The 12,700-nt window shown below is 45.9% G+C and overlaps 1 protein-coding gene across 3 annotated transcripts in view; it reads right to left on the bottom strand.

The window, feature by feature from the left end:
- The window catches only part of RFX4 (regulatory factor X4), a 159,066-nt gene that overhangs the window by 106,245 nt on the left and 40,121 nt on the right, over positions 1-12,700 (bottom strand). For all 3 annotated transcript variants that reach the window (XM_079143091.1, XM_079143092.1, XM_079143093.1), the window contains one exon: positions 4,303-4,363. In XM_079143091.1, coding sequence (XP_078999217.1) covers positions 4,303-4,363 — 61 coding nt within the window. The remainder of the gene's footprint in view (positions 1-4,302; positions 4,364-12,700) is intronic.

Genomic DNA, 12,700 nt, shown 5'->3' with positions numbered 1-12,700 from the left:
CGCAGGCATGCTGGGGTGTGTGAGGGGAGGGCCGCAGAGGGGGATGGGCGCTGGTGGCCAGTGGGCCAGGATGGCTAAACAGGCTGCTTTCCATTTTGAAATTCTCTGTGTGAATAGAGGTTATTGTGCAGCCGGATTCCAGCAGCGCTTACTGTCCCCAGCGAGTTGGGATTTACTAACCCTCGTGACCGAGGATGCTGGAAAGTGTTTGGCAGAAGGCATTTGACAATATTTGCCTGTTTTCTGCTGGGAGCTGCCTCCAGATCACGTGGCCATGATTATTTTAGTCTGCCTGGCTGCCGTTTTACTTGTTCTTAGAGGGGGCCTGTATCTAGGGCGGTGGGGAGGCGGCAGGGGCAAGGAAGGAGGAGAAGCAAGAGCCCCAACTCCAAAGACAAGCCAAATGTCCCAAGAGCTCGGCCCTATCAGGCTGGCACCAGGGTGGGGAGGCCAACGTCCTTCCCGGCCTGCCTTCCCCACCACCGGGCCATCCTGATGCTGCACACTGCCCTGGATGGAGATGGGACAACAGGGACATAAATACCTCAGAGAATGAGATTCTTGTTGTGGAGTAGGGGGTCCTAGATTTTTGTTGTTGTTTAATTTTTAAGTACTTTGAACTGTGAGTGAAAATATAAAATGGTAAAGCATTCGATAGGCAGATTTGCAATCCCATTAACATTTTTAAAATATTTTTTTAGTTGTCAATGGATCTTTTATTTTATTTATTTATATGTGGTGCTGAGGATCAAACCCAGGGCCTCACACACGCCAGGCAAGCGCTCTACCAGGGAGCCACAACTCCGGCCCCATCCCATTAGCATTTTAAGTGCGTACACACAGCAACTCTTTGATGCCAACATTGAGAGACACTCCCCCAGGTGTGCGAGGGGGGACATGTGAAGGTAATCTTTAGGACCTTATTTGTAATACTAAAGATGAGATTTGGATACAACTTAAATGTCCACCAGAAGGCACTGGTAAAATCAGTTCTGCTGCTGTCCCGCATGCAATACTGCATGGATGGACTTCCTGGAGAGGAAATGCATTACTTGTGTAACTAAAAGAAAAACAAAAAAGCAAACACCCATATTTATTAAATGTACTTATTTCCTGACTTTTTCTAAAAAGCTAACAAATAAAGAGAAAAAAAAGAAGATAAAGGAAAGAAGAGATTTAAAATGTAAGCATCTCAGATTTTACAGAGATACATCAAATCAGTGGTAATTCAGCTCAGATTTACCTCTGCGCTCCCAGGCAGCCAGAGCAAAAAGGAGACACATTGTAAGTGATGTACTTTTCCTTGTGAAATGAAGGGTACATCCAGTTCCTTTGGAGAGAAAGCGTCTATATTTAAGTTATACCGGAAAGTAATTGCTCATGGGGACTTTACAGAGGAGGTCCCGTGACCTCCACCATGACTTCCAGCGTCTCTGTTTCTAACTTTAGAGAAATGTGGCCATTTTCTTTCCACTGTTTATACCTCCCCTGCCGACCTCTCCTCCTTCATCTGTATCACTGTCCTCTTATGCTATGCTCCAGCCACACGGGCCACCTTCTTGTGGTGGCTGGAACAAGGGCGGCCTGCTCCCTTCCTGGGAAGAGTGGATGCTGTGGTGTGCTGGGTCCCCACGGCTGGGAGGTCAGTTGCTGAGTCCCTCCCCGGAAGCTATGCTCAGCAGGACATAAAGAGAACCACCGCTCCCAAGCAACACACCCTCTGGGGAACACCCATGTTCCACGCTTGACTGGGGATAAAGGCTGGAACCCAGAACCTCAGTCAGGGCCACCGCCGAAGGCCAGTACTGCCTGGGAACTCCTTGCGGGTGGGCTGGAACCTCCATCCCAACTTTGTCACAGCCCAGCTGCATTGGTCTCGTCCTGCCTCCGCAGGTGTGGCCACTGAGTACCCTCTGAATAAACCATCTGTATGCACATGCTTTTGAGTCTGGGGAGCCCAACCTACAGCAGTAGAATCTTCGCAGAAGCTGTTCCCTGTCTGGAATGTTCCTCTGCCCCTAATTTCCCTAGGGTGGGGTGTCAGTGAGGGCATGTCATGTATCTAGCCACCGAATGTCACCCAGAGGAGCTTTCCCTCGCTGCTCAACTGAAACAGCCACTGTGACGCTGTCCTATGATCCAATTCTAAGCCTCTGCACAGCACTCACCTCTAGGTGACACCTTCCTTGTCTACCATTCAGTTCCTTCTCAGCCTATCTTACTCACCTCTGCATTCCCAGAGCCCACAACAGGGCCAGGCAAACAGTAGGTGCTCAGTAAACATTCCTTGAACTAGTTAATGACAGAAACCCTATCTTAAATATGCAAAATAAAGGGCTTCAGAGGACAATTTGAGTTCTTTGAACACCTTGATACCTTTTGATGAAAATAAGACTAAAATGTACACATAGTCACATCTGATTTGTCCTGGAGAGCAAATGTATTATTAGAAAACAAAACAATCCAATGTGACTTGGAGGATGATATTTCTTCTGGGATGACCTGTGTGAGCCTTCACTTAGAAGAACAGACAACTGAACAGAATTCTGCACAGTAGGAGTACTAGCTGTGCCAGAAAGGAGGTGACCAGGTGGTCCTTAGGTGCCTCAGAAGGAAGAGCACCCTGGCAACGCCAGACCCGGTTCAAGCCCATCAACAGCTCACTGCCCCATCAGGACCACACTACGCATTAGAGGCGATTGCTATCCTGTTTCACAGGGGATCCGCCCAGGCACAGAGGGTTAAGACCTTGCCCGAGGCTGCACCGCTGGCAAGTGTCAGAGCTGGGAGCTCAGCCCTAGGAGTCAGTTGTGGAGGCTGCACCCCACAGCCTCACTGTTGCCAGGCAGATGCCAGAGAATCACAGAAAACCAGACACAAACAAGACAATTTTCTCGCAGCCTTTTCAAATGTTTTATTCTGAAATGTACAGCACCTTGGCTTATTAAAGCAAGAATGTCTGTCAATTTCTAGAAGCTCCCACTCCCAACGTCCTTTGCCCAGATGCCTCATTCTGTGTCCTAGCATTATGGGGATGGGCATGGGGGAAGTCTATCTGAGAAGTAGAGTCAAATTTTAAATGAAGCAAAAAGCAGCAAATGCAATGAGATAAACTTTATAAGGACAAGTGATGGAAAGAAGCCATAAGGCTGGGAAAGGAGCTCTTGAAAACAACCTTTGCTATTCTTGGGGCAAAACAACCTGTCTGTTCAGACCCAAGGAGAAGACCTTTCCATTCCTGAATGCTTTCTCTAAATGATGTGTGGCTCTCACCTCTGCATGGATTGGACTATAAAGTAGAATATGATTTTCTCATTCAAGTCCATATGCTTCCTTTTCTGATCCATCCCTGCTTCTCTCTCCCTGCTTTTTCTCTTCCTTTCTTCCTAAGCATGGATTCCCAGTTAAAGAGACCTGGCCAGATTCCTGCCTTTCCCACTTAATGGCTCATTTAAGGCAAATGATGTAGCTGCCTCGGCTTTGCTTCCTCTTCTGTAAAATGGGCCCAACATACTAACACCATGAACTGCAAGAAGGAGATGAGGCATGGGTACAAAGGGCCTAACGTGGAAGCTGGCACAAAAGAGACTAGTTCCTTTCCCTGCCCACTTCTCTCTCCCTCTCCTTCATTCCTTTAAGCTTGTTGGGCTGCACTGCTGGGCAATAATAGCCTTCACTGTCAAGATCCTCTGAAGGGCAAATCACAGGCACGGAGAGCTCTGGTGTCAAAACCACAACGTAATTTCCAAGTAAAGCTTTTAGAAGAGAATTTATCTGTAAATATCAAATGTGACTGTAGCCACTTGCCCATCATCAAATATGTCATCAAGTCTAGGAAATTCAAATATCAAAGAGAAAGCAATGCTAGTGGATTATCTTTGTTAATATGTTACTGGTGTTAAAATAATTGTACAGTTGTAATTAATTATTAATTAATTATTCATTCTTTTGGGGCTCATTGGTAAGGGTGAAAATACCTCTCATTCTATAGTTTGCAGCAAAATTATTAATTATAATAATGGAGTCTTTTAAGATCAATGAATAACATCCATGTGGAATCCAGTTCTTACCAGTGTTGTGTAATGAAAAACAAGTCTGCCCACAAATAAAATAAATGAGAATTCAAATCTCCAAGTTAGATTTAAGTTAAGCATTTTACATATACCAGAAAATTAAATAGATTTCAGGTGGGTTATTGCATATCAAATTATCATGACAATGTCAAAATATCGACACGGTGTCCTATCCTACATATATGAAGATCTACAGCTTTCTTCATGTTTGCCAAGAATGGAAACTTACCATTGCAGAGTAGCAGGAGTGGAGTGGGGCTTGGATGCTCTATTATTTTCTTTTTCCTCATCTGTTAAAGGAAAGAAAAAGGAGCTAACTTCAGTAGGAAACAGAAGGAAAAAGGAAAAGGCCTCTCCACTCTCCCACATTTCAAAAGGCAATGTTTCCCTCCAATGGTGACACATTGAAACAGTAGTTTGGCTTTTATAATATTAAACTCATCATACCTGAATACAAAAAAAAAAAAAAAAAAAAAGGAAGCTGACTTTTATAGAAAACTCTTAGGTCAATTTTGTTTTTATTTGACACCACGTGTCTGTCTGAATGGCATCTTCACCACTGGATACTGTGGATGTGCTTAATCACTTGCTGTTTCTCAAGGAAAGCGGGTCCTTGGACTCCACAATTTTGACCCTAAGAACAAATTGACCTCACTTGCTGCTATGGACCAGTGTGTCCCCCACAAATTCATGTTGAAATTTAACCCACCAGGTGATGGGTTTAGGATGGGGGGGCCTTTGAGGGGTGATTAGATCATGTAGGTGAAGCCTGTGGAAACGGGATGTAGGGCCTTTATGAAGACCCCAGAATGCTCCCTCACCCCTTCTGCCATGTGAGAACACAGCAAGAAGGCTTCACCTGTGAACCAGGAAGTGGATCCTCACCAGACACCAGATCTGCTGGTGCCTTGATCCTGGGCTGCCCAGCCTCCAGAACTGTGTGAAGTGAGTTTCTGTTCTTTATAATTCCTCCAGTTTATGGTACTTTGTTACAGCAACCTGAGCAGACTAAGATGCTCACTGTGTGCTCTGAGACCCCAGAGGTGCAGAGAGGTAGTGTAGGATGGTGAGTTCACAGAAGAATCCAGTAGCCATACAATAGGGCAGGGGCCAGCAAACATTTTTGTGTATGACCAGATAGTAAATATTTCAGAGTTTGCAGGCCAAAAGGCAAAATCAATAATGAATATTATGTAGAATTTACAGGATAAGATACAAAACAAATTTCCACGGAAATTTGATTGACAAAATTCAAAATAATAATCATCACTGAGTATAATTTTCATAGTATAGGCCTATTACTGAGAAGAATTGAATTGTTTCTTTTTGTTGGGATTCAGTTAGTGTTCCTCATCATCAAATAGATTGTAAAAACTGATTTGTAGGAAAGATTCTTAGCTTGTAGCCCTAAGAAAACAGGCATCAGGTCAGATTTGGTCCTAGTTTTCTAACTGTCCAATACAACCATCTGAACCACAGATTCATCTCTGCCACCCTAAGGAATCACTCACAATTTTATCATGGATTACATATAGTCAGTCTCTTAGCCAATTTCTAACGAAGATTACTGATAGGAATGGCCGATACAAAATAACTTCTTTATCTGCAAACTTCGACCCAAGATAATTAGAACAAATAGTCTCAAAACGAAATGAATTATGTCAAAACCTACAAATATGATCAACAAAATTTAATACATAGATAAGATCAATGAAATCAATCTCTGTTCTAAAATTTATAAGGAAAAGGATTGGTACTAATGGAAATAGTTTAAGTCATACAAAAATGGTATATACTATATAGAACATTTTTCCTAAAACTTTTATTTAGCTCAATAAGGTTAAATCCAGAAAATATTTTCTTGATGGAAATTTTATCGATGTTGGTATAATTCTGATTAAAAAGTCTGCTCTTAAACAGTGTGGCAGGAAAGAGGGCTATGAATTCAACAATCATACATACTCACCTTCTTCCTTATTAACATAGGCCCATTTGGAGGGGCTCACACATCCAAAGATTAACGCCTCTCAGTCCTAGAGAGGTGGGTGAATGTGGGCCATTTTAAACCAATCTTGATAATCAATCTACATCATCAAGTTGCTGATTGGATTAGGTGGGGCATGTGACATGATAGCCAATCACACCTGAGAAGCCCTCTGGGTGCTTCTGAGAAAAACGTCTTTCCCTAATTAAGTGGAATGGGTGAGAGACTCTGTCTGACCTATTTTTGTATGTAGCTGAGAGGTCACAAGATTGGGAGCGACGCAGCAAGTTTAGGATTGGAAGGGAGCTGCCTGATCATGAAGTCAACCCCAAGGAAGACAGAGAGGAGAACAGGGAAGGATTGGGGGCTTGAAGATCCTGCTTGCCTCCCATGAAGCAGCCCTAAAAATGGCTGCCTCTTTGTCCTGTGAGATAGTACAGGCTCCTCGGCTGATGAAACTCTTTCAGGTGGATATGCTTTTCCTGCCCCCAAACCATTCTAACCAATACAAACAGCCAGCTGTTCTCAGTGTCAAAATGTCAAAGACCTCATGGAATTTACAGCTGTCTATGCTACTTTGTCAATTTGAAGTTCCTTCTAGGTGTTTCGCATCCTTCCAAGCCTGTAACAAATGACTCCCCGTCTCAGAAGCTTCCCTAATACTAAGTCAGGAATCACTGATCCCAGCGGTGTCCTACAATCAATTACTTTTTTCTCAGTTGAATAATTTAGCCACTGGGTCATGATTTCTGTCCACAGCCATCTCCTCTACTTAGGTGGGCAGGATGGCATCCGAGTCCCCCTCGTGCCACCTAAGGCAGTGTCTTCCACTTGGCACTGAAACAGTTATGCCTGCAGTCATCGATATTATGGGGGGGGGGCAGCATAATGAAGAGCGTGAACTTGTGGGTCTCACGAGAACATGGGTAAATAAACACACGGAACCTCAGTCCATCTCTTGCTCACAAAGAGATAAGAAGCCGACAAATGGCATGAACTACTTGTATTTCTGAGAGTAAAGCAAATTTTAAATAATGATAACTCCTAGTGCTGCTCTCTATATAGTAAAACTGACAGTCACATCATTCCTGTTTACAGTGTTTACTGGTATGATGTTTTTGATAGGCTATTTGTCAATAATATTGAGAGCCATCTAAAATGTTCAGTTGGTTGGCCTCAAAACCCAACTCCCAGAAACCGTACTAATTATACTAAGCAAATAAAAAGAAAAGTCTGTAAAAAATGATCAATTATATTTTTAAAAGGAAAAATATATAAACAATCTAAATATACCTTTATCTACCTTGTACTGGTATGTAATTAACATTTTTGTTTACCCTAAAACTTTTTGCTTTCAGGTGGTATTTTTTCCCTGCATCTTTGAACTTCAACATTTTGGTCAACCTGGACAAGGTAACCAATGACTTAGATTCTGGTATCAGCCTGAAAATTTATCAACCATGAATAAGGCAATCATTCAAATCTCTTGGGATTCATCTCTCTATCTACAAAAATGTCATTATATTGTGCTATTATAATGATCATACTACTTAGTTCAAAAAATATTTATTAATTACCTAATTTGTGCCAGCTAGACACTGAGGACAAAGAAACTAAATTCTTGGTCATGCACATGGTGGCAAATGCCTGTAATCCCAGCAACTCAGGAGACTAAAGCTGGAAGATCACAAATTCAAGGGCAGTCTCAGCAGCTTAGGAAGGCTCTAAGCAACTTGGTAAGACCCTGTCTCAAAACATAAAAAGGCTGGGGGCGTGGCTCAGTGATAAAGCACCCCTGGGTTCAATCCCTAACACACACACACACACACACACACACACACACACACACACACACAAACTGAACTCTTGCCCTTGAGTTTGGTTGGGAAAGAAAAACAGTGAGAGAGGCCATGTTCAGTAAGAAATGGTGACCGTGATTCAGGAAGGCAAAGAGCAGTTTTCCAACTGAAACTGCATAAAAACAGCGGCTATCAGAGAAGACTTCCTGGAGGAAGTGGTACTGAGCTGATTCCAGAGTGAGCCAGAGACAGAAGCCAGATGGCAGGGAGATGGGAAGCAGTTGGGGACAGGATAGGGGAGGCAAGAGACAAAGACCCGGGGACCTCAGAGATGGTGTCACCTTCCTGAAGCAGAGTGGCCTCAGTACAGTGAGGAGAGCCAGAGGGACGCTGCCCACAGTCCAACTGCCCTGATCGTGCTTTAGGGCAGTTCCTGTCTCAAGACTGAGGATAATACAATGCCGACCTCGGAGGTCACAGGGCAGATGAAGTGAAATGAGCTTGATGAGGAGAGAGCGTGGGCTGCCCTGGCTGGACTCGCGGGCCAGGAGGCATTCAGAGCAATGCTCGGTGGGGACCCAGGGCTGGCGGTGGGCAAGGGAGGCCGGCAAAGGAGGCCAGCAAGGGAGGCTGCCTGCTTCCTGGGGAAGGTTACCGGGCAAAGACAACCACAGCACCCAGGACCCTGCGAGGCTGACACACACCAGGGACATCACAGCTTCACACGGGAGCTGGTGCTCCGGGTTTCTACAAACAACATTTTTCTCTATTCACAGAAGTAATACATGCTTATTCTTTTAATTTGGAAAATACAGAGGAAATATGACTCTCTGCAAATCTCAGACCCTCTCAATACAGGAGAATACTGTTAACTTGTCATCCCGTTAACCTCTGGTCTTCTTTCAAGATTCTCTCTTCACAGACAGGCACACATGCACTCAACATGAAGCACGTGAGGTCCTGTTATGGTCTAGATGTGATTTGTTCCCCAGAAGTTCATGTGTGAGGCAATGGAAGAATGTTCAGAGGTGGAACAGCTGGATTGTGAGAGGCGTAACATAATCAGTGGGTTAATCCACTGAACCGGGTGGTAACTAGGTAAGTAAGGTGTGACTGGAGGAGGTGGGTCACTCAGGCATGCCTTTGGGGGTCATGTTTTGTCCCTGGCAAACAAAGAGAGTGCCCTCTTTCCTTTCCTCTCTCTTTCTCTCGCACACCCCCTCTGCGTCCTGGTGGCCGTGGACTGAGCTGCTTACTTCGGTCACGCCCGCTGCCATGGTACTCTGCCTCACCTCAGGCCCAGAGGTATGGAGTTGGCCAAACTCAAACTAGGATCTGAACCTCTGAAACTGAGTCAAAATAAACTTCTCCTTCCAAATTGTTCTTGTCAGCTAACTGACACAGGGCCACGCCATGCGTCCTGGTTGCAGCTGCCCTGTCATCTTTGAAAGGACAGGTCAGACTTGAGAAGAAGACACGGAGGAAGGGGTACGCCGAGAGGACGCAGGCTGGTCTGGGACTCTGCCACGGTCCCCGCCCAGGCAGGACTTGTCTCTTGTGTCAGGTTTTTTACCCACTGAACTTTGGGATGTCTCCACTTCTGATACCAACAAATGGGAAGAACGGCTCGGAGGCGGGCACATCTGGGATTGAATTTCAGCTTCCTGCCCGACTCTGGGTGGGATTTCGAGCAGTAACTTGACTCACCTATGCCCCCCGAGGGCCCTTACCCTAGAAAATGACAGCCATCACATCCCACCAGGATGTTCTGAGGATTAACTGTAACAACGTAAGTTAAGAACTACCTAGATTTTTAAAAGAACACCATCACAAGAGTAGCATTCTTTGATCGAGTACTTAATCTAGGCACTGCACATCATTTTCTGTCCGCTGTCAAAGTGCTCCCGAGGTGCTGTGGAGTTTTATATGGCCATTCTATAAATAAGGAATCCAAGGTTTGACAGGGTCAAATAACTTGCATGAGGCCCAGCAGGCGGTGAATGGCGACTGGACCTTACTTGGTGCTTGGCAGTACGGTGGCTACGGACAGCATTGAGACAAGAACCGCTCTTCCCACAGCCAACAGGGACCCTCCAGCTCAGTCATCGAACAGGTGCCATCTGCCTCTGAGGCTCTTCTTCCCCTCTGGACCTCCAGTGACTTTGTGCCTCAATTCAAGGGTCTGAATGCTCAGCCTCTTTCCCTCAAAGGGGGATATGTGTCCCTCCCAGGCCTGATCTTCCGTTTTCAGGACTCAGTTTTAACTCTGCTGAAGGACTGGTTACTTACTCACTCATTCATCAAGTACTTATTGAGTGTCTACTACATTCCAGCCCGAGGCCAGGTTCCAAAGACAGAAGACAGACACGGCCTCTGCTCTCTTGAGCTCAGAGTTCAATGATCAGCAAATAAAGTGCAGGTCCTAGACAGCACTGTGGGCAGGTCCAGGGGCGTGGCAACACTGACGTGGGAAGTGGACAGGGACCTCAAGGGCGAGCCAGAGCCCTCTACCTAAAGGAGCAGGGGGCACATTTTGATGAGACCTCGGGAGCCCTCCTGTCAAGGGTCTTTCCATCCTAACAGGCAGAAGTGCCTCGAGCCAGGTGAGGCCCGTCCTGCAAAGTGCATTTCAGGCCACAGAATTCCTGGAGCCATTCTCAGCACGCACAGAGTCACCGCGTTCCAGTGTCCACCTGCTGGTCCTGCCCCAGCCAGAGAACCACGGGACGCTCCAAAGGCCCCTGCCAAGATGCTCCTGCGCCGAGTCCTCTGGCTGCTCTGGCTGCTCCCACTCTGCAGTCAGGATTCCACCAACCACAGGACCTCAGTCCAATTTCTCTGCTTCTGCCTCCTGATACAAACTGGTGCAGAATCTCTAGGCTCAGATCCTGGCGCTACCCCTTACCAGCTCTGTGTCTTAGAGCAACCTTCTGGCCCTCGGTTTCCTTATCTATAAAACAGGGACAAAACAGAACCAAGCACTCAGGGCTCTAGCAAGGACGAACCAAACTGCCTGGTACAAGGCTCATGCCACAGCAGTGCTCCCTGTGCCGACAACAGCTGCTGGGCTGTACACCCAGGTCCCTGTCCTGCCCGCCTCAGGACAGGTTTATGCACTCTGTGCTTCAGAGCGCCCTGGCTGTCCCCTAGCCCAGCCCACTGTAGGATGTGGTCACTGTTTGCTCTCCTTAGTCCTTAGTTATGGCTTGCTATAACAAAATGCCATAGATCAGATGGCTTATAAATGGAGATTTATTTCTCACAGTTCTGGAGGCTGAGAAGTCCAAGATTAAGGTTCCAGGGGATTTTGCATCTCTTCCTGGTTCACAGATGCTACCTGCTCACACTGTTCCCACATGGCAAATGGGAGAGGCAGCTCTGGGGTCTCTCATGTAAGGGCACTGATTTCACTCATGAGCTTATCAACTCCTCAGCTTCCCCTCCAAATGCCATCACTTTGGAGGTTAAGTTTCTACATAGGAATTTGGGGGGGAAACAGCTATTCAGTCCACAGCACTGGCCAACAGTTCTGCCCTGCTGCCCTGTAGGCTCCCTGGAGCACAGACCCCACTGTGTGTCTCCAGCACCCAGCCACGGTGGGGTTCCAGAAGTATTTGTGGAATGAATAAGGGACTTGAATAATACCACAAGTAAATGCTGGGACTTCTCATCTGGTTTCAGCAAGCATGCGAAATAGCAATTCCTGAACACCTACCAAAGGTTCATGAGGGTCTAGCACTTGCCCCAGCTCTTCATTTTATGGTATTTAATTTTCACTGCTGCTCTAGAAAGTGAACGATTTAACGTGTGAAACATCAAATACGGTGCCCTAAGCATATTCAGCACTTCATTAATGTTAGGGTTAATTATTAGTATCTTCTACTTTTACAGAGGAAGAAACCATAGCTCAGAGAAGTGAAGCAATTTGTCTGAGGTCACACAGTGGTAAAGTAAAGACAGATCCAGTCTAGCTGGTGGCAAGACCTCCCCCAACCCCGACATCTGTGAGAGCTTCACTCTCTTCAATTCTGTAGTAATGGACTCAAGATTTTAGAGAACATATTATCTCCCTAATCACTTCTTCCTAATTGAATTCCCAATATTTGTGAACCCATTTTAGAATACTTCCTGCTTTGAGCCAGTTTGGCAGAGCCTAATATTGAGGGAGAACGTTTCTAAATTAATTACCTCTTTTCAAATCCCAGGAAAGGTTCAAGTTTACGTGAGTCTTGAGTTTCATTTCAAAGTCCCAATTCTATTTCCTTTCATTATACTGACCTGGCTGCACCTGGCCAGACCCCACCTGTTGGGAACAAGTGGCTGCCAAACGTTCCATGTCCCCCGTCCTCCTCCTTCCCTGCCCCTGCAGAGCACACCAGCCAACGATCAGGGTGCCTGGCACCCAGGCCTTTGGCAGTGGGCACAGGCCGCTGGCAGCAGACCCTTCTGCCCGTGGGAACAGGGCTAAGTCCCAGACAAAGCAGTGATGTTGGCAGTCTGTCTCTGAGGAGTGCACACCTGCCTCCTTCCCTCCTCTGGGTGAATTCCTTCCCAACTTTGGTGTAGAAAAAGGCCTGTGATGCAAAACCCAAAAGCCATAAAAGAAAAGATTGATAACATAAAACTTCCCAAGTCTCCACGTGAGGGACAAGAAAACACACCGTAAGTACAGAGATAATGACTTGCTCGGCACACTGTGATCATGCCACAGACAACGAGCTCATCTGTCCATCGCAGAAAAGAGCTCCCATAAAACCAGGAGGAAAAGGACCCAGCACCGCGAAGAAAAATAGGCAGAGCCCGTGGCAGCCAAAGGAAAACCAGAAATGATCCTCAACGTTGAG

Source organism: Sciurus vulgaris (assembly GCF_902686455.1).
Source record: "Sciurus vulgaris genome assembly, chromosome: 5".
Lineage (NCBI taxonomy): Eukaryota > Metazoa > Chordata > Mammalia > Rodentia > Sciuridae > Sciurus > Sciurus vulgaris.
Note: the sequence above shows the minus strand (reverse complement) of the source record. Positions and strands in the feature narration are given on the sequence as shown.